General features: G+C 49.9%; 1 protein-coding gene across 1 annotated transcript in view; it reads left to right on the top strand.

Moving 5' to 3' along the window:
* Positions 1 to 21,934, top strand: part of KSR2 (kinase suppressor of ras 2) — a gene marked incomplete at its 3' end in the record, with an annotated part of 280,786 nt that extends 258,852 nt beyond the window's left edge. Inside the window, exons 15-19 of the mRNA XM_080649604.1 lie at positions 9,548 to 9,644; positions 10,666 to 10,799; positions 14,986 to 15,117; positions 19,612 to 19,741; positions 21,797 to 21,934. Of these exons, the coding sequence (XP_080505730.1) occupies positions 9,548 to 9,644; positions 10,666 to 10,799; positions 14,986 to 15,117; positions 19,612 to 19,741; positions 21,797 to 21,934 (631 nt within the window). The remainder of the gene's footprint in view (positions 1 to 9,547; positions 9,645 to 10,665; positions 10,800 to 14,985; positions 15,118 to 19,611; positions 19,742 to 21,796) is intronic.
* Between the last annotated feature and the right edge of the window lie 492 nt (positions 21,935 to 22,426).

Below are 22,426 nucleotides of genomic sequence, written 5' to 3' on the forward strand. Positions count from 1 at the left end.
ACTGTAATGAGCATGTTACCAAAGTTCACAGCCACCCTGAGACGTGAATATAATTGGTTGTCCCCATTTTGCAGACCTGGCTCTGTCTTTTGCTTATAACAAAATACCCTAGCCGGTGGCTTATAAACAGCAGCCATTTATTTCTCAGAGTTCCGGAAGCTGGGAAGTCCAAGATCAAGGTGTGGACAGATTCAGTGTCTGGTGAGAACCTGCTTCGCCGTCCATAGACGGCTGTCTTGTCAGTGTCACCTCACATGATGGAAGAGGCAAGGGAGCTCCCTGGTGTCCCTTTCATAAGGGCACTAATCCCATCACAACCTAATTCCACTCCACCCTCATGACCTAATTGCCCCCAAAGGCCCCACCTCAATGCCATCATATTGGGATTAGGTTTCAACAATGAATTTTGGGGGACACAAACAATCCATGGCCTATAGGCTCCAAGGAGTTTTGTTACTTGTCTGGGGTTCCCTGAGTATGAGCAACTCAGGTTGAGCAAGCAGCTGGGGTGCTCGATGAAAACCACACACACACACACACACACACACACACACGCACACACACACACACACGAGCAGCGGCCTGGGGTCCTGTCTTGGCCAGAGGGGCAGGATCGCCATGTGCTGGCTCCAGGGTTTGGGTTAAACCCTGAAGCTCCCTTTCCTCATGTACAATGAGGCTGTCTGTACACACCCACAGTGTGACTGAAATGATGTGCCAGCTTCCACCCTGGTGGAGAGGACAGTGTCGGGACTGGCATGAGGTCAGGCCTCTGGTTCTGAGCTCTGTAGAGGAATGGTCTGGCTTGTCCTAACTTCTCTCCTATACATCCCAGCCCCAGGCCTGAGCACCCGCTCCCACCAAGGTTCCAGCCCAAGATCTCTGCATCTTTGCCCTGAAAGCTTTGAAGGTAGAAGCTAGAGCACCTGTGGGATTTAAGGAGGCCTGGGAGGGCAAGATTTATCAGGAAAACATGAAGGAATTCCTTTGGTGCCCTGGAGTTAAGAGCTGAAGGGGAAAAGAACCCCAAATGAACTCAAGTGATGATTTTCGTTCATCTCTGAGAAATCGGCACAGACTTGCATGTTGTTCCTGCACTTTCTAAATTGGGTTTGGGAATGACGGGACTTTCAATTGAAACAGATTACCAAAGTAAGGCTTGGCCACCACGGAAATATTCGTAATAGGATTACATCGCGTTTTCATCTTTCCCATGAAGATGCAACATTGTCACATGACAACCTTTCCAGGCACAGAATCTGTGTTTTTAACCTCTCGGGGCATTTATTTTCTGTTTTTAAATGATTGAGAGGTGAGGTCAATCCCTGGGGTGACCTGCTTTTTATCTGCAAGGAGCAGGAGAAAGCTATTAACAAAAACACAAAATTGAATCTCACCGAGCACAGGTTCCCGTCCGCCTCTGGTTCTTTAAAACCACTGTGCTGCCCAGTTACGTACAAATGGAGGTGCCTGTCGGTGTTCGGGAAGGACCGTGCTGGCTTCAGTACCGAGGAAAACACAGCTGCCGTCTCAGAGATTGCCGTTTCCCTGGCGATGCCTCCCGTAAAAGTTTGACCCTAGCCAGAATATCTGATTTTTGTTTAGTTTGCTCTTGTCACTTTTCCTGTCCAATTCTCTTCTTATGACCTCAATGATTTTTTACTTTGAGGAGCACCAATTAGCCATAACAGCCAATATTTATCGAGTACTTTCTATGTTGTACCAGGGGTCCTCAAACTTTTTAAACAGGGGGCCAGTTCACTGTCCCTCAGACCGTTGGAGGGCCGGACTATAGTTTAAAAAAAAAAATTATGAACAAATTCCTATGCGCACTGCGGGCCCGGGAGGCGTCGGCTGCTAAGCAGGACAGGCAGCGGCACCCGGCAGGCTGGATAAATGTCTTCGGCGGGCCGCATGTGGCCCGCAGGCCATAGTTTGAGGACCCCAGTTAGGCACTAACCTTTTTACATGTTCTATTAGTCAGAATGGGATAGGCTTATGCCGCAGTGACAGACAATCCTAAAATCCTGTGGCTCACTCTGAGCTGGTTTCTTACATAAAATTAGTCATAGGCGGGGCAGTGCTCCAGGGCAGCTGTCTTCCATGCAGTTACTCAGGGATCCAGGATATCCCAATCTCATGGCTCTGTCTTATCATCCTGTGACCTCCATGGGCACAGAGACACAAAACAAGTGAGACTGAAGATTCGGCAAAGGGCTTCTCAGCCCCCAACCAGGAAGCGACAGGGGTCACTTTTCATTGGCCAGCACCTGAGACAGGGAAGTGAAGTACCCCATGGGCCTGGGAGGAGGCGCTGTGGAGCAGAATTTGTCACTTTCATGCAAGAGTTTATAATTTACTCCCCCACACCTGTGAGGTAGGCTCTGCTTTATTCACCTGCTTTTGTTTTGAGCAACTTGCCCAAAGGCAAGAGGACCAGGGCTGGCTCTGGAACCCAGCTCTGTGCAGCTCACATCCCGAGCTCTTACCCGCCTGGTGCTGTGCCCCCCAGGAGCTCCGTCTCCTCAGCACTCTCTCTATTTCTGCTTTGAAAGGAACCATTCCTCCCAGCACGTTCCTCTGTCGCTAGACTTTCTCCATTCCTCGTGGGGTGATGACATGCTAGTTCAAGTTCCTTTCCCTCCCAGTGTCTCTCCCCTCGCCCCCCAGTACCTCTCCCCTCCTGCCCTTCCCCTCCTCACCTGCCATCTCCATTTATTCTCTTGGGCCCCTGGTCACCTGGGTGGAAGGACACGGCCATTTGGGGTTACAAGCATCACTGATCTGTCTGCCCCCTCCCCTCTTACCAGCCACACGGTTACTTTAGAAACTCCATAGTAAACTGTCTTCCTCAATAGGATTGAACTTTTCCAGAGAAAGGGTTGCTCTCGGGCAGCACCAGTCACTTGCCCTCTGCCCAGAACATGCTAAACCCCGTGCAAAAGACGAGCAGAAACTGCTGCGACCCTCAGAGTCGCAGCCAGAGAATCTCCGAGCAGTCTGAGCTGCCTGGAGTATGAATTCAGCGCAGACTGTACTTTCTCATCTCAGTCTGTTGCCAGTTCAATATTTTCCAAACTGTCTGTAGCATAAACACGTGTGTCTGGTTTCATTTCAGTCTGATTCAGAGGTGCTTTATTCCTTGCTTTTTTCTCATTTACAAAAGTAACACGTGTTTATGGGAGAAAAATTAGAAAAGAGAGATAAGCAGCAAGAAAAAATAAAACTTGAAAAGCTCCTAATCCTACTACCTGGAAATAGTTCCGCTAACACCCTGAGTCAATCCTCTCTTGGATTTTTAATGCATATAAATTAGGCGGTATGTATATACTTCTTAAAGACAGAATATTCAGTCTGCTATTGAGCTTTTTTCTTTTTTCTTTTTCTTTTTAAATGTGGTTCTGGTCAGAGAGCAAGAAGAATTGATAGGTTTCGATATCCAGCCCTGGAGGGCAGGGCCAGTGGTCTGTTTGGCTTTTTGATGCCACGTGGTGCCTCAAGCAGGGAAGCATCTGGAAGCTTCATCGCCACCATGATCTGGTTTGTCTTGTGGCCAGTTCTGTGCACTAAGCCAGTAGGCGAGACGGGCCTTGTCATAAACACCGCCCTTCCAGCTGCAGTGGACAATGGGAAAAAGGAAGGTGGCAGGAGTCATTCATTCCTGCACTCATCCATTCACTCGTTGCGGGAACATTTCCCGAGCGCCCCCCGGGTGTGGCCAGCTGTGTGCTGCCCACTGGCCTTGCAGACTCAGATGACCTAGCCTCTTCAGTCTGCCCTGTTTCTCTCTGGGGGACCCCTGGGCATTCCCGCACAGAAGCAGCAAACAGACAATGAGGCCCGCATGGACCATGGGCTGGCCCAGAATTTGGAGGGTGGAAGGAAAAGCCTAGAATTGGAGGGAGGGGTCCTCAGCGAAGCTCCATGGACAAACAAGGGTTTGTGGAGGTCCGGCCATCAGTTTCTCCTGGGCTAAATCACCTTTTCCCAAGGGATCTTAGGAAATCCTGGAAAGAGGTGAGGATTCGCGATCTGGACTCAAATCCTGACCCTGTCACCTGCTGCCGGGGCCCCTGGGTAGGTTACCTAAGCTTCCTGCCCCTGAATTTCCTCATGTGCACACAGTGTAGCTCTTGGAAGGCTGGCGGACTGCCAGTGGAGAGAGCCCCATGGATGAAGGAGGAGTCTCCATTCAGTCTTGTGTTTAACACCTTTCTAACCCTTATTTGCTAAACTTTCTTTTAAAAACAAAAAGTGGAGGCCCCAACCTCAGATCCGGGGCAGGCCACAAGGCCAAGCTAGGATTTAATTTTGTTTTCTAATGTGTTTGTTTTCATTGTATTTATTTTTACATTTCTTTGGGGCTAGAGATTCTTGCTTTCAATCTGGTCATGATAGAAAGTGTTATAAAAATCCACTTACTTTCCAGAGGCAGTGCATCTAAGGAAAACTAGTAGGAGGTGACAAGTAATATGAGTTGGCTGATCTGGCAAAAACCTCACTGTGGTTCTGGAATGATTGGTTTCAATGTGAGGGATACTGAACGAGATGCATAGTCTGATCCTTAGGAGATGCTGAGGGAATGTGCTGCAGAGTTAGGGAGCAGCCTGCCCCAGGTTGTCTTTGGACAGGGTCAAGAATAGCAAGTGTTGGATGGTGGCCGGACCATGCAGTGCGACAGGAGGCAGAGGACTAGCCAGGCTGCTATTGGAAGTGGCCTGGAAGCCCGCACCTCCCCAGCGGCTGCTTATGCCCTTGTGTAGCCCAGACCCGGCAGGGCAGAATGTCACCAGATGCCCAGATGCGTGGGTCACAGTCAGCGGCAGGAGCGCCCCCTAATGGGAAGAACCCCATCCCAGTCCTTAAAGTGCCCAGTGCAGCCAACCGTTAGAGAGAAGAACCCAGTAGCACTGATAGTCTAAGTCTCCTTTCCCCTCCCCCTTCTCAGAGCTTTGCTGTAGCATCAAAGGCTGGAGAGGGTGGGAGGGAAAGACTCTGAGCAAAAACGCAGCCTGCTCTTCAGGCAGCCAGGCTCCTGCTTTGCATATTCTTTGCCTGGCAGGCTGCGATCATCTTGCTCCGCCTGGGACAGGAGCCTCCAACCAGCCCCTTGCTTAATGGAACCCCATAACTCTTCATTCCTGAGCGCACGTGGAGTTAAGCAGGTGGCAAACAGCTGGCTTTTCTCACTTGCTTTCTGGCACTTCCCATTTGTATAGGAAGCTCACCTGGCACTTTTGATTAGAAGGCCCCAGAGGCCCAAGGTTTAATATCTTCCAAGTTAGCTTCATGAACGACCTGAAAGCTCGGGTCTGTGGCTGGAATTTGATGGAGCGTGCAACCTGTTGTTGGGAATGGGATTTATTTGCTCAAGGAAGGGGGAAGGAGCGGAGAGCAATTAAAAGGGGTTTTGAGTTTTTAAAGGTGCTTAGAAGACAGCGGGTGGAGGAGGGACGGTGGATCCCTGCTGACAGAGCCAGTGTTTTTAACACCACCTCTGACTGAAACCAGCTGCCTCAGAGCAGCCAGGGCCTTTGCCATGTAAGGCCACATCTGGTTCTGAGGATCGGGATGTGGACGCACTCGGGGAGGCCTTCTTCAGCAACCCCACCCATGGTTACAAACGTGGGTACTGTGAGCGTCCTCACGAGTCCCCAAGGCCAAGTGGGCACCAAGATGGCAGCGCTGGGCTGATGATCAGTCTGTCTTCAGAGGTGGCTGCCCCCCCCAACCCCCCCCACACACACACACACACTCCCCACCATTCACCCCAGCCTGGGTTCTGGGCCTGGTGGTGAGGAGTTTGGGGGAGGGACAGGAAGTGGCCGCCACAAGCTGCCAGATTTCTGTCCCAGCCACTGTTTGGGCAGAATGAGTCAGTTTGGACAGAGGCCCTTGGAGATAAACCCACATGGTTTTATTTCATTGTTTCTGACAGCCTCTTTAAGGCTGGTTTACAACGAATGTCTCACACTTGCTGTGTCATCTTGGCCAAAAGGCTCCCTGTGTCACCCGGGATGTGAGGTGGAAAGACAGTCTTATATGAGCTGCTTGGAGCCAGGGCTGGGAGACATGGGGCCTGCGGATGAGATAAGAAATTTTCAGTCTCTACTCCTCTTCTTGGAAAAATGATGTTCGTTGAGGAGAGAGAGACTGAGAGGGAGGGAGTGTGTGTGTGTGTGTGTGTGTGTGCGCGCGCGCATGCCTAGAGGGCTACTAAATATCTCCTCCTGCCACTAGAACACCTTCTCCTGACCCCCAGACTGACACTGTATGGAGGCCGGCAGGCCTCATTCATCTCCATTGCCATAGGTGGTGTTTGTAGCCACATTACAGTTTCCATTCACCAAGGACCTATAACATGCCCGGGTCTCAGGGACAGTTAAGACAAAACACCTGGGTGGGCACAGCCAGCCTCGGGAGCTCCTAGCTCCTCTGCAGACACTGCCCTGGGGACAGGGAGGACGTTAGAAATGGCCACCTAGGGTGCAGTATTGGCTTAGATTTCCTTTTAAATTCCCATGCCACCGATTAATGGTTCATCCTTTCCTTGCTGGTTTTCTTAAGTAAACTTTTTTTTGGGAGGATAATATACCTGCCAGAGTGTCTGGATCCTAAGAGCACAACCTGGTGGATTTTCACTAAATGCATCTCCATAGAACAGGCACCAGATCACACTGCCTGCCCTTCACAGCCCGCAGCCCCACGGGTCACCACTGTGCTGACTCGAGGCACGTGGATCCGTTTGCCTGTCTTTTTCTCATTGTATAAATTCAGTGTGAGTCTTCTGTATCTGGCTTCTTTTGCTCAACATTTTAATGAACTTCATTCACGTTTTTTGTGTGTGTGGGGGGGTGCTTTTTGTTTTTTGTAGTTAGCAATGGTTTATTATGCAGTACGGTATGAATATAGTTCTTTTTGTTATATGGATAAATGACAATTTATCCATTTTTCAGTTGATAAACATTTGTGTTAGTTCCAGCTTGGGGCTATTAGGATAGGTTGCTCTTAACATTCTGGAACATTCTAGTACATTCTAGTACATGTCTGTGGGTGAATACGAGTATGTATGCCTGCTGGGTACATGCTTCATTAGGGGAGAAATTGCTGGTCCTGGGTTATTTGTATATTTCACATAGCAGATGCGCCAAGCTGTGGGCGAACCATTTTATCCCGCCAGTCAGTGTTAGCTTATCCCGTGGCTCCCGGAGCCATGGGTAGTGAGAGAAGCAGATGTTAGCGGTTGCTGCTGGAGAGGAGGGTGTGCGGGAAGAAGATGGGTTGGACATTTGAAGCCTGCGACCTATCTTGGTTTTCCTGAGCAGGGGAGTCAGAGAGCCGGGGAGCCTGTTGCAGTTGTTTGCTGTGCCATCTGCCGCGGGATGGTATTTTCTTGGCTCTGCCCTGTAATGAGTGTAGGTGTCCGTTCAGGACGGAGTATCCAGGGGAGGGAATCCACCCACAGTCCCGCCTTGGGAGTATTTAAATGTCAATGTGGTTAATTGGCTGCACAGCCCACCCCACCTCCAGCTCTCCTCCCGCAGCCTCAGCAAACACACTGCCTGCCTCACCCACATCACCTCACCGGCCCTGGGGGACAGCTTTGAGTCAGCGACCCAGACAGGTGAATCAGACTCCCTGTGAGTCAGCTGCCCTGGGAGTCTCACCTTAAGCAGGTGAGGAAGTGAATCTTAGAGATCATGGGCTAGCATTTTGGGTGATTGAATGGATGGAGAGAGAGATAATAGATATGGGTGTGTGTGTGTGTGTGTGTGTGTGTGTGTGTGTGTGTGTGTCTGTGTGTGTAAACTTATGTAGGCTTGCACAAGTGTGTGTTGACCATTTGCTACCTCTCTTAGTAGCCAGCATTACCTGAATACTTACCATGTGTTACACACCCACTTTCTTGTGATTCTCTTATGAACCCTAGAAAGCAGGAACTATTGACTGCATTTTACTAACAGTGAAACAGAGGCTCAGAGGGGTTAACTCACCTGCCCGGGGTCACACAGCCAGTAGCTGACAAGCCAGGATTCTAACCCATAGCATCTAGCTCTAGGCCTCCATTCTCCTAACCACTGTTTACACTTCCCACCAAGTGCCAAGCATGGTACGAAGCTCCATTTTTCATTCTGTCTTCCTGCTCACTATGCGAGATAGGAATCATTAGTTCCCTTTAACAGATGAGGAAACCGAGGGCCAGAGAGGTTAAGTACCCACACCAAAACACACAGTCACTCAGGAAGAGAGCTGGGATTTAGACTGAAACCATCTAATATAGGAGCTCCGACCTCACCCACACTATCTCAGCCAAGTCTAGCACACAGTAAGGGTTCAATAAATTCTAAGGGAATGAATAGAATGCCTATGGTATTTCAGCAATAAAATCATAGATCAAAGAAAAATGCAAGCTCTTATGTTGAGGTAGATGGAAAATGAACTTTCCTAATGTCATTCCGGCTTCTTTCAGCCAACATTGGACCCTGTGAGCGAGACGTGGTGGTAGGTGCTGGGGAGGTTCCGGTGAATCTGGAACTTCATTCATTCATTCATTCACTCATTCATCCCCTCTCTCCCTCACTCGTTCATTCAGTGACTATTTACTGAGTGCCTGGTCTGTGAGTGCCTGGTCGGACTCACTTTGCAGGGGAAGGACAGATGTGCATGCCAGCAACTAAATGAGAAGGTGTGACTGTCACTGCATAATGTCCCTTTCCATCTTGTCATTCATCTTAAACCACTGGTCCTGGAAATGAACTCAATGAAGCTGAAAATAGTTTGAAAAACCCTCTATCTAGACAGGCATCTGGTTTGGGGGAAGTATTATTGGTCTTTACACACTTCTGTCTGAAGACTAATGCATCATTTGCTGATGGTAATTAGTATGCATCAGTGGCCACTTTGCTGGTCTTTTATCACTGTCTCCACAAACCACGGCTACTGGCGAGCGGGAGCAGCTGGGATGAGTGGCCGGCAGAGTGCTGTCTGAGTGGGTCTGAGGACCCGTCCATCATTGGTGTGTGCATAGCTTTCCCTCCTGAGACCCTGGGAGAGAGGGAACTTGGCTAGATTCCGCAGGTGTCCTTGGAGGCTGGGGTGGGGTGGGGGTGGGGTGCGGGTGCTGGTGAAGATCCTGGAGAGCCCAGAAGAACTTGCTCCCAGACCCGCCTCCCAGAGCCAGCCTGAGTTCCCGTCCCAGGCTTACTATACCATAGGATTAACAGAGGCATGTCCACAAGTCCACCCTATTACATGTCACTTCTAATAACTGTGGGTCACCTCATCTTAAAAACATATTTTTATTGATTTCACAGGAAGGGAGAGGGAGAGAGAGATAGAAACATCAATGGTGAGAAAGAATCATCAATCATCTGCCTCCTGCAACCCTCTACTGGGGACTGAGCCCACAACCTGGGCATGTGCCCTGACCGGGAATTGAACCATGACCTCCTGGTTCATAGGTCGATGTTCAACCACTGAGCCACACTGGCGGGGCAAGGTCAACCTCATCTCAACAGCTACCAACAATTTCTCTCGTCCTTTTCAGCCTCTGTAAAGGACGGACCCTCTATTCGGTGGTGCGGGACGCCAAGATCGTCTTGGATGTCAATAAAACCAGGCAGATTGCCCAAGAAATTGTGAAGGTACCGTAGGGTCTGGGCCCCCCTCCTTGAACCTCAGAAAGACTGTGCCCCCTCTTGAGACTCATAGTCTGGCTTCAGACCAATAGTCGGGCCTTAAAAGAAAGCAGACTTGACTTGACAAATGTTATGCCAAGTATATGTAAGAATTTTGCCCCAAGATACAACCATTAGGGCTGGTCTATCAGTGTTTGGTTCCTATCTAGTGCCTCGTCATCATGATAATTGGACATGTACAGGGACCAGGCGGGGAACATTCTCCTTGTTAGCATCCTTTACTCCTCAAGCCCTTGAATTCCCAGGTGTGTTAGCCATCGCTCTCTAGCTGCTGGGGAAACATCCAATTATTGGATGTTGTTTGGAATTAAAACAAGCAGGAACATCCTGTGTTTTCTGGCAGATGCCTCATTAGTCAGTTGTATCCGGTCTTTTATTTCCATTGGAAGTGTCAGGACTAAGGGGTGAGAAGCAATAAAAATGTAACTTGTCATAAAGGCAAACAGAACTCTAGACACCCACCCTTGAGCTGCACCTTCAACAGGTTCTTCTCCATGTTTTTGATGATCAAGTCCTGTTACGTCTCTTGAGGAACGCAGTGCGTTCAGCAGGGGCAGGGGCGGGGTTAAGTAGACTAAGGAGCAGCTCTCCTGCAGGGAGTTATTTGTCAAAGAGGAATGGGGTGTGAGACAGCTACTGAAATTCCTTTTTCGGGGCCCTCATCTCAGATATGTTCCCACCCTTTTTCTTCTGGAGAGATCTTCCTTTGTTTCTAATTCAGGAAGCAGAGGAGCTGGATAGAGCCAGTGGTCTGAGGGCGTTGGCAGATCTGTGTCTTGGGGACCCTGCCTGTTCCCACCTGCCAGGCCTTCTCCCACCCCACCTGTATGCCTTTGCATTTGGGCCCTGGTTCTGCTATCGGTGTGGTCCCATGGGCAAAGCAGGGAGCGTGAACCAAGAACCCAGGCCACCGTGGCAGCGAGCACCCAGGTTTCCTCTGACAACCCTGTCTCCTTGTTCCTGGCAGGGCATGGGCTACCTCCACGCCAAGGGAATCCTGCACAAGGACCTCAAGTCCAAGAATGTCTTCTACGACAATGGCAAAGTGGTGATCACAGACTTTGGGCTCTTCAGCATATCCGGGGTGCTGCAGGCTGGCAGGTGAGAAGTGGTGGGAGGGCTCAGAGGGGTTCTTGACAGACAGTGATCAGGACGGGGAGTCATCCTAAATGGCTTTAGTGATCTAGATATGGTGTTAGCCTGAGGTCACCTAGCTGAGCAGCCAGGCCGCCCGGTGATGGTGTAGAGCTGACTCCCAGGTGGGCACCGAGCATTTCCAAATCCTGCAAAGCCCTGGCCCTTGAGTTTCACTGGAGGACTCTTCCCTCATCCCAAGTGCTCACCCGGAAGCGGTAATCATCCAGGAGCCTCCCTCCAAGTTTTCTTATGAATCCATTCATTTTAGTGGAGCAGGACTTCAGTTAAGAGCAAGGGATTTAAAGTCAAACACACCTGGGGCCCAGCATGGCTTGGCCACTTACTAACTGTGACTTCAGTCAAGTCATGGACGTTTTCTGAACTTCAGTTGCCTTGTCTGCAAGGAAAATGATGGATGGGGTTGTGCTGGCCTCCAGGTCCTTGTGCGGATAAAATCAGATGCCACATGCAGTCCAGCGCCGTGCCTGGGGCACAGGAAACTACAAATAGTAGCTGCTGCTGAGTTGTAATTAGTATTAATTTGCATAGACCTCCTCAATATCACACAGGAGAATCATTAACCACCAGTTAAGTAATTAACTCTAAGGCGCCTCTCACCCTAGAGCGAGGTGACCGTGTGAAAAACAGCTTGATCCCAAGTAAACAACCCATAATTCAGAAGGGCTGCCTGTGTGGCTTTTAATTTGGAAAGTGCGCGCGCACACAGACACACACACAAAGACACACACACACACACACACACACACACACGCACACTCCAAACCCTGCGTGTTTTCTCTAACGGAGCTCCATGTATAATGAATGGCTTGCCTCCCCAGAGAGGCAGCCTTACAGTTTCTCTCCTTCCTCTTCAGCTTCTTCCCTTTGAGGATAACTGGTGTCTTTGCGCTGCACCCAGGCCTCTCCAAAGTGAATTTGGTTCACGCTCCATAATACCTTGAGTCTACCAGTAAGTCCCACCGTCCGAAGTCGGGTGAGACTTGATCTGGCTCTTTCTGTGTGATGCGGAAATGAACAGAAGCTTAAATTTCATTTTTAGATTTTATTCCACCCCCCAAAATTGGCTGCAGTCTTCAAAACCATCTAGATAGAGCATCTAAAATAAGAAAATAGGCAGAAAATGATCAAATACATCAGTAAATAGAGAGGTGGAAAGAGGCCTCGAGTCAGAACCCAGAAGCCAGGCGGGCTGGCTCCCGCGGGATCCTTCCTTCCCTCTGGCTCCCCGGCAGCACTTATTTCGAGGTTTGCTGCGTGGGGACTGGTACCCTCACCCTGTTGCCATTGCCACAGCCCCTCTTTCTTGGATGGCATTCTTACTTTGGGCTCTGCTCTCAGCCTCATTTCTGAGTCCTCAAGGTAAAAACCATATCCACAGGTAATACCTAAGCCCACTGATTGTGTGGCCCTGGCAGCTAACACAGCCCTGTGCCCGGCATTGTCTCCCTTCCGTCCCTGCACCGGCCATGTGAAACTGTATACCCATTTTGTAGGTGGGAAAATCTGCTCAAGGTCACAGAGCTAGTAAGCAACAGCTGGGTCCTTAAATCCCTGCTGTTAGCGGGCGATGCGTTCTGTCCTGTCCTCTGTGTAGGGCACAGGAGCAAGTCACGTGTCACTGATGTGGAAAACTGAAATTTGGACCATTTCCTTATTTAATGTAGAAATCTGAACAGTGATTCTCAACTACACTCTCCCCGCCCCTCCCTGGGACATTTGTGATGCCTGCAGACATTTTTAGTTGTCACAACAGGGAGAAGGGGTGCTACTGGTGTCCAGTGGGTACAGGCCAGAATGCTGCTCACCATCTACAATGCGCAGAACAGCCCCACCCGCAGGACTATCCAGTCCAAACCAGAACTCAAACTCCTGCAGCCTCTCATCAGGCTTCTCCCGCCCCCAAGCGAAGTCTGCAAGACGACTTCAGGGAGGATATGAACAAACATTTTCCATATTAATTTTAATGTGTACTTAAAAAGTGCTAGTTCCCACTTCAGGTCCTGTTAAAAGGTAACCTATTAAAATATGCAGGAGTGAAAAAATTCATTTGTTGTAAATAGTCTGCGTAGCACTGTCCACGGTGGTCGCCACTAGCCACGGGTGGCTATTTTAACTTTAATTCAGTTGCATCGGCTGGATGTCAGCTGCTCAGTAGCCAGGATGGAAGCGAAGGGTGAGAATAGCTGCTCTGGAAGGTGTTGAGCGAGGGCAGGACCCCCGCTGTGGGATGTGAACAGATGAGTTCAGGAGGCAACGCCTCACGCCTTGCAGAGCTCAGAAGACTGTCCTGGAAGAAGCCTCCAACCCAGCCAGCCTGGGGTTCCCAGCAGGCGCCCTGGAGGCCCCATTGCTGTGGGGCTCTGGCCCATCACAGCCACACTCCTTTTTGTTTGTTAATCCTTACCTGAGGGTATTTTTCCCCCATTGATTTTCAGAGAGAGAAGAAGGGAAGAATGGAAGGGGAGAGAGAGAGAGAAGCATCAATGTGAGAAAGACACATAGATTGCTTGCCTCCCACACATGCCTGTCTGGGAATGGGGATCACCGGGGATCGAACCTGCAACTCAGATATGTGCCCTTGACTGGGAATCAAACCCATGGCCCTTTGGTGTGCAGTCAACGCTCTAACCACTGAGCAACGTCAGCCAGGCACACCTCACTCCTGATGGTTCGAGATACCCATCCCCTTCTCCCACACCTGCCCACTCTCCCGTATCAAGTGGTCCTTTCCTAGGAGAAAGGGGAGACTCGCAGGAGGTCGGACTTCCGTTTCAAATGGAAAGTTCTGCACTTGCTAAAGATTTAGTGTGAAGAAGGGAGCCAGCTTCCTGTCTCCTCTAAGGATGGATCCCAAGGAATGCTCACAGATGCTCAAAGATGCCCACACAGCATTGTTTGTGGTGCTGGAAGGGGCGCCACCAAGGCCCACCCACCCGGCGTTGGATGTACACGTTTGAATGGATACACAGGATGGTGTCACCTGTGCCACTCACACTGGTGTTTCTAGGGTTCTAGAACACCCCACACGGGGCCTGCCTTGGACCTTTGTCTCACTACCCCTCCTGCCTACAATTTTCTTGTTCAGAGGGCTGGATCCTTTGGGTCATGCCCATCTTAGCTCACTTTTTACCTAAAGCCAGCTTCCTCTTACCTTTGACACTTTCCCTTTTTAACTTTTTGTGCAGTACTTACCATCTGTGTCTTTCCTGTTTATTTAATTCACTTGTCATTGCCTTTTCCTACCAAAGTTCGGGCTCCAGGAGGACGGGGCCCTGTTGGTCCTGTTCTCCGCTGGGCTCCTGGTGCGAGAACAGAGGCTGGTGTCATAGCGCGTGCTCCCTAAGTACAGCTGATCCTCATCAGTCACAGACTCCGTATTTGGAGCTCACCTACTCAAATGTGTTGGTGACCCCAAATCAGCATTCACACTCCATGCAGTCATTCAGGAGCATGCAGGGTGGGGAAGGATTGGAGTCACGTGACAGGCCTGTTCCCCACTGAGGCTGAACAAAGGGCCACTCTTCCCTGTTGCTCCAGTGGCCATGGGGAGATGACCAGGGGGTGGAGTTGGGGGGTGCCTGCCATGCAACGCAAGAAGCCCCAGCCCTGGGGCCAGCTGGCACTGGGTAGTGGGGCAGCCCCGGACAAGCACTCAGCACTCGGAGCCTCACCTTCTCTTGTGCAAAATAAAGAAAACAGAATGGACCAGGACGGGTGGTTTGGGGGATTTGAGATGATGTATGTGAGAGGTGTGTGCACACGTGCATGCGAGTATCTGTCCGTACTTCCCAGGAGCACCAATTTCGTATTCGCTGGTACACGTGTGTGGAGACTACAGAACATGACTCCACAAGTGATGAGAATTGGCTATATTTATGGAATGCAGCGGGGGAGGGGCGCCTCAGAGGTGAAGGGACCCCACAATGGTTTGGGTGTTGTGTGTCTCTCTCCAGACCAACCTTCCCTGTGCCACTCCCACTGGGTCTTAGCCTCAAGTACAAGGTCAGGCAGTGCCCCAACAGGGAGATGCAAGAAGCCAGCAGAGATGGCACAGGGGCTTGGGTCAGCGCTGGGGGCCTGACCCTCCCGGGGCAGCGACACAGGACTCACGCTGTGCTTTGCTTTCCAGGCGGGAGGACAAGCTGCGCATCCAGAACGGCTGGCTGTGCCACCTGGCGCCCGAGATCATCCGCCAGCTGTCCCCCGACACGGAGGAGGACAAGCTGCCCTTCTCCAAGCACTCGGACGTCTTTGCCCTCGGGTAGGCGCCCACCCTGGCCTTCGAGAGCCTCAGCCCTGGCAGAGGCCCACATCCCAGGTTTCCTTTGGTCCTTTTGGAAGGGATAGGGCACCTGTCTGTGGGGGCAAAGTGGCTGGGTTTCTGAGATTGGGAGGACCTGACTGGGGTGCAGTAGAAAGGGTGGCCCCAGCAAATCTTCGTGCCTGGTTTCTAACTGGTTATGGACCATGGCAGGCTACCTGTCTCATTCACAACCACAATACTGTGTGCAGAATGGAAAAGAGAAGGACAGGATTGGGGCTGGGTGACCAGTGCAGGCGGAGATGCTGGTGCTGTCCACTGAGTCAATGCCAGCGTGTGTGGGAATTGGGAATGGAGATGCATTCAGAAATGGGAGCGATGGGGTTTGATGGTGGACGGAATGTGGGTGGTGCCCAGATTTCTACCTTAAGCACCTGGGTGGAGGGAGAGTTACCACCTCACCAAGGTAGAGAGACCCTGGAGGTGGGACAGGAAGGCAAAGAGGGCCGATTTGTACACGGTGAGTTTGAGCTGCCATGAGCTGGCCAGTAGAGCCAGTGGCGCCAACCAGAAGGCGCAGGATCTGCACACCTCGAGCCTGGGAAAGAAGAGTTTAGGGTTGTTGGTAAAGGGTAACCGCAATCCTGGGAGAGAACCCACTGTCTGTTGTTTTTGTTTTGTTTTTAATGGATTTCAGAGAGGAAGGGAGAGGGAGCGAGGGATAGAAACATCAGTGATGAGAGAGAACCATCGATGGGCTGCCTTCTGCACGCCCACACTGGGGATCTAGCCTGCAAGCTGGGCATGTGCCCTGAACAGAAATCGAACCGTGACCTCCTGGTTCATAGGTCAACGCTCAAGCACTGAGGCACACGGACCGGGCTGACTGAGATGTCTTTGGAAGTAGAGAGGGGGGTGAGGATTCAGGACGCACAGCCCCAAGATGTGGGCCGAGTGCTCTGAGAAGGTGCAGCTGGGAAGGCTTCTGTGCTCTCCTCCCTCCAGTGGCCTAGCAAACCCTCACCTGAGCCGTCCCGGGGCGGGGGGTGGCAGGGCTGGTGGAGATAACGCTGAGGAAGCTGCCTGGGAAAGCCGCAGGCCTGCAGGTGTGTGTAGATACACTGAGCACCACGGAGAGATGTTAGGCCATCTTCCACGGAAAACTACCCACTGCGCCCCCTCTGTACAACCTGGGAAGGGGGTTCCTGGCACATTAGGATTCTCAACGACTGTCACTTGGACCCCATTAGTGGCTATCATTTTCCTGATTCGTTTATGCCCCAATCTTTATCTAGTTAGAAACTGTTATCTGAAACCAAATTGCAGTAATTAAGTTGGTATGTTTTCACATAAATTTAGCAAAAGAAAGAAGAATGTAATTAACAAAATGTACCGAAGTAATTACTTTTCCACTGGTGTTTTCATCTTCAGCAATTGTATTTTTCTTTAAGTGAGTTTCTCTTGCAAGTTGGGTGCGAAAGAAAGCTTTAAGGAGACCTTTATTCCTGACACTGTTGCATTCTGGTTTCCTGCCAATTAGATGCCCCTTGGTGCTTGGGAACGCCATGCTCAAGCATGACTTAGAACAAAAGGGACTTTCAGAAGCGCAGAGAGCACTGTGTTCGGGCTCTTATGAACAGGTGTCATGACCGTTCCCAATTGACAGGTGAGGAAACAGAGGCTCCGAGGGCCTCAGTGACTTGTCCGATGTCAGGCAGGAGCTGGGAGTCAAACGTGGGGCAGCCTCACTCCAGATTTGGTGCTTTGAGCCAGGGAGTCATTTCTCCACGCAAAGCCCTAATTAAAGATCATAAAACCCACTGAGGTGTTGTAAGGATTAAGTGAGCAAACACCCATAAGGGCACCCAGCCCAGCGCGAGCTCCCGTTCCCCACAGCCTCCCTTTCTCCTTTCACTTGAGCGGCGCCTGCAGCCTGCCGTCTGTCTGTGCTCCTCACCAGCCCTCACCCATCAACTACAGGTGTTGTCCTCCCAGATAATTCTCTGCCCCGATTGCATGATGGGGCATGGGGTTGCCAGTCTAGCACAATGGCCAGTGATGCAATTCTGTAGTCAGATGAACTGGATTCAACCTCTTATTTGCTGTGTGACTTCGAGTAAGATAACATAACCTTCCTGGGCCTCTGTTTCCTCATCTGTAAAATGGGATAATGAGAGTGCCTCCTGTTTTAAAATGGAGCTTTCATTATTATTCAGAGATGATGGGCCAATAGATGGGGCAATGACTGCCACTGAAAGGGCACTTTGTTACTCACAGTTCCCAGAAGGACATGGCATATGTACTGAGAAGTAAACACTCAATCAGTGCTATTGTTTATTGTGATGATGATAACAACCACTGAGCACCTTAACTTGAGAACCACCTGAGCATCTAAATCAACATCCCAGCACTGAGCGGCAGCACCCCTCCCCACCCCAGAAGGATGAGGTCAGCAGGGAGAAGCGATGCTAAGGGAGAAGTGAGACCCTAGAAATAGCCTGATTGACACAGTCCTCCTGATTGACAATTCCTATCCTATCACAGAGATAGCCACTGTTAACACTTTACAGTGTTTCTCTTTATTCTTTTGTTGGTCCATATGTAATGCTTTTTTTAAAAAAGAGTAACATTATATCTTAGACGTAGGTGTTTTTTTTTTTTTCATTTAATTCATTTAATTCAAAAGGATAACAGGGTGCTTCGTGTTCTTTAAGGCAAATTTACACAGATTAGCCTAGATTGGAGGAAAGATCAGCTCCGAGGATGGTTTCAGGGAGTCCCTGAGTTGCATAGCCTTGTTCTCAGTGAGCTTGTAGCTAGACCAACAATGGATCTGTGCTGCCTGTCAGAACTACTCAAACCAATATAGCAGAGACAGGGTTGAATCATATATGAGCGTTTATTCCAATATTGCCGGCAGCGTAGGAGAGCAGCAGGTTATCCACAAAAATCTGCTGTGCAGCCCATCATAAGCAGCTGCTTATATAGGCATAAGTACAAAGGAAAGTAGGCAAAAGGGCAGTTTACAGATATGCAAAAGGCTAGAGGTCTTCAAAGGGCTGAGTGATTTGCAAGGGCTGGGGGACTGGGAAATAGCCAAAGGGAGTGCCCAAATTAACAGGTAAGCAGGCTGGAGGTTTGCAAAGGCCTGCAGGTATGCAAAAGGGCTGGGGATCGTCAGAGGGCTGGCTTCCTTAACAAATCTTTGCTCATCTTTCCATGATAACAGGCAGCTCCAAATGGGGAGGAAGGGCTGCATCTCCAGGTCAGCTCCAGCCAGGGTGGAATGTGCCTTCTCTAATCAGAATAAAACGGCCACGGTTCACAGAGCCTGATTAATATTTCTTACAATACCAGCTGGTTCCAGCATTCTTTTTCTGCCCCCTCTCAAGCTGAGACCTATTCTCACGGAAAAGCTCCAACACCCGTATCCCAGGAACACCCACGTGGTCCTCACTGCCCCCCACACCTCCCAGCGTCGTTTTCCTGCCCAGCCCGGGCCCTGTCCTTTCCCGTGTGCTGCTCACAGGAGCAGACCTTTCTTCAGTCATTACACTGTCATTGTCTGTGAAATACGTGATGACAAAGTCAATCCTTCTAGAATAAACCTGGCATCGACTTGTCCTCCACTCAGCATCCCAGATAAACAGTCTCCCACTGCAATTGGCAGGTTAGGAAATCTAACTCAGGGAAGTGACGTGACCTACCCAGCATCACGCAGCCAGTGCGGAGTAGAATCAGAACTTGAACGCAAAGCAATCTGACTCTCAGACCGTTTTTTTCCTTTCATTTATTCTACAGGATGATTCATACTTAGAAAACCCCAAGCACAAAAGGAAAAATTCCTATCCTATCACAGAGATAGCCACTGTTAACACTTTACAGTGTTTCTCTTTATTCTTTTGTTGGTCCATATGTAATGCTTTTTTTAAAAAAGAGTAACATTATATCTTAGACGTAGGTTTTTTTTTTTTTTCATTTAAAATGATATATTGAGCATTTTTGTCATGTCAGCAAGATTTTTTTGAAATGTGTTAATAGTGTAGGATTCCATGTCATTTTATGGGTTTACCATGATGCATGCAGCCTGTTCCTTTTACTGAACACTTGCATCATTCCTGCTTTCTTCAATGTTACACATCATGTTGTAGAGAACATCCTTGTAAATGACTCTTGTATCCTTAATTATTCCCCTACAGTGGCTCTCTAGAATTACAGGTCAGAGGTCACAGCCACACGCTATTAAATTACTCAGGTTCTAGGTTTTGATTCATGTTAATCAAGGCACCAGGGGCGGTATCCTGGGATAAGCATGACTCTGAGACACCAAGAAAACCTTAAGCACAGCCATGAGGAAGAAAGCCTTAAGCACCCTGTGAGGAAGAAAGTAGGGGACAGAGCGATCAGCCAGCAGGCTGGCAGGTGGGTGGGTGTTAGTGAGGGGATACGAGTAACATATCACACCAACACCCCTTTAACAACGTCTGCCAACAGAACAATCTGGTATGAACTTCACGCCAGGGAGTGGCCTTTCAAGACCCAGCCAGCAGAGGCAATCATCTGGCAAATGGGCACAGGCTTGAAACCCAACCTCAGCCAGATCGGCGTGGGAAAAGAGATCTCGGTGAGTCGGGATGGTGCCAGGTCCTGGGGACAAGGGGAGCAGCAGACACCGTTCCGGGCCTTCTTTTCTGTGTGTGTGAAGGTTGCGAGTGCTTTCCCAAATAGTAACCAAAAAGCATGCCCACAGCCTTGTCCTGTAATGATTTGGAGCTTAGAAGGCAAAACTCTGAACCGTGCCTGCAATTCAGGTTCCTACCATCAGGGGCACAGTAGCACTTGGCCAGGTTTTCCTGGCAATGGACTGCTGAGTTAAGTAGAACCAGGGAATCCTTTTTCTGTCAATTTAAAAAAAAGACCTTCATTAAAATATCACTGGTAATCTAATTTTAATTGCATCTATGTTAAAAAATTTAAGGCATTGTCCAACTCAGAACAGAAACAGAAAAGCCTGAGTATCTATATATATAAAAGGCTAATATGCTAAGTGTCCCAACTGTCTGACCGGTTGCTATGATGCACACTGACCACCAGGGGGCAGACGCTCAACACAGGAGCTGCCGAGCTGCAGTGACTTGGCAGCAGCGGTTCTCGGGTGACACTCACCAAAACCAGAGAGGAGGGATCCCAATTCCCCATGGGGCTGCATGATTCCACCTTCGGCCATGGGTTATGTTGTTGCTGGAGCACTGTCGGCCCCGAATCTGGTTTACTGCACACTTGCATTTGCGTTCCACACCCTGTATGACAGCAACTTTGCAGAGTGCCCTCTCGCACTCCGGGACCCCTTGGGGGATGTCAGAGAGCTGGTTTCAGCCCGATCCCTGCAGGCCAGGCTGAGGGACTCCACCTGCCGGAGGGACCCTGCTCACTCGGCAGACGCCGGGGAGGGGCCGCGGGAGGTTGGCTCCAGAGTGTGTCTGGCCCATCTTGCACAGTCCCGCCCCACCGGCCACCTTCTAATTAATTTCCTTTCAGTGTGCAGGAATCTGTGCACCAGGTCACTAGTATATTAATAATTGCCCTCTAAAACATAGCATGAAGAATTCCTCTGTTTGTTTGTTTTTTTAATCTTCACCCAAGGATATTTTTTTCATTGATTTAAAGAGAGTGGAAGGGAGGAAGGGAGAGAAAGAGAGAGAAACACCGATGTGAGAGAGTCACATTGGAGGGAGGGAGGGAGGGAGGGAGGGAGGGAGGGAGGGAGGGAGAGAGAGAGAGAGAAAAAGAGAGTCACATCAATTGGTTGCCGCCCACATGCCCCCAACCAGGGCCGGGAGCCTGCAACTGAGGTATGTGCCCTCTACTGAAATCAAACCCAGGACCCTTCAGTCCACAGGCCAACACTCTATCCACTGAGCCAAACCAGCTAGGGTGAATTCCCCTCTTTTGATCAGAGACAGATGAGTCAGGGAGGGGGTAATTACCTGGAATGGTTTTAAGGACTGCCTGCCTCTTAAACTTCCTTTCTCAGGTGAGAATATTACTATAAGTAATTTTCCCCTCTATGACTTTGAAGGGCACTTATAGTATTGTGATGTGGATTCTTTTTCTCCCTCCCCATTAAGAAAAATGTTTACAAACTCATTGAGGAGTATTTTATTGATCTCAGTGTATTCCAGGCCTTCTAGAATAGGGCTAACCTAGTCTGCCATATGGCCTAGAAAGTAGGTGAGTAGAAGGATGGATGGATGGGTGGATGGATGGATGGGTGGATGGATGGATGGGTGGGTAGATGGATGGATGGATGGGTGGATGATGGATGGGTGATGGGATGGATGGATGGATGGATGATGGATGGATGGGTGGATGGTTGTATGAATGATAGATTGATAGATGATGGATGAGTGGTTGGATGCATGGATGGATCTTTGGATGGATGGATGGATTATAAATTCATGAATTTAGATGGGTACATGCATGATGGATGGATGGATGGATGGATGGATGGGTGATGGATGGGTGGATAGAGGGACAAATGGATGGACGATGGGTGGATGGATGATTGAAGAATATGGAAGTGGGACAAATGGGTATACAAATGGACAGATCCAATGAGGTTCTAAGGAGTAATATAGACATCATTTATGTTAAATCATCACATATTGGCTTCTTTTAGGACATCCTTCTCTTCTGCTGGGCCTTTGAACAAGAGGAGAGACCTACCTTCACCAAGCTCATGGACATGCTAGAGAAACTGCCAAAACGAAACCGCCGCCTGTCTCACCCCGGGCATTTCTGGAAGTCGGCAGAGTAGGTGTTCTCCCTTGGCCTCTCTCCCCGCTGCCCATGTCCTCTGGCCTTGGTCACTTGTTGCTCCCTTTCCCAACTCCTCTGCCAACCTTCTCCTTCCCATGCAACCCCCTCTCTCCCCCCCACCGTGTGTCCCTACCAGGTTTCTGTTCAGGGGAGTCTGCTCTGGGATTTGGGCCCTAGCACTGCCATGTGGCTACTACGCTATCTCATTGCCTAATTCTCCCCGATAAAGGCTGATGCCCAGTGGGTGGAGCATCCCGTGGCAAGGTGGTACCCTGAACCCACCCAAGCCCCACATGTTAGGTATTCCACGTACCCCTCTACAAGGCCTAGCTTTCAGGAAATCTTCCCTCAAACCAGCAGCCTGTCCCCATCAAGGCAACTCTGAGCTCCCAGCATTCTCTGTTGCACAAAACAAGTAGGGCAAGTTCTCCCTACTCCCTGCCACAAGCGTCTCTGACTTCCTCATAGGAGGCTCTGTGCCGCTCCCCTC

The sequence above is a fragment of the Plecotus auritus genome (assembly GCF_963455305.1).
Source record: "Plecotus auritus genome assembly, chromosome: 13".
Lineage (NCBI taxonomy): Eukaryota > Metazoa > Chordata > Mammalia > Chiroptera > Vespertilionidae > Plecotus > Plecotus auritus.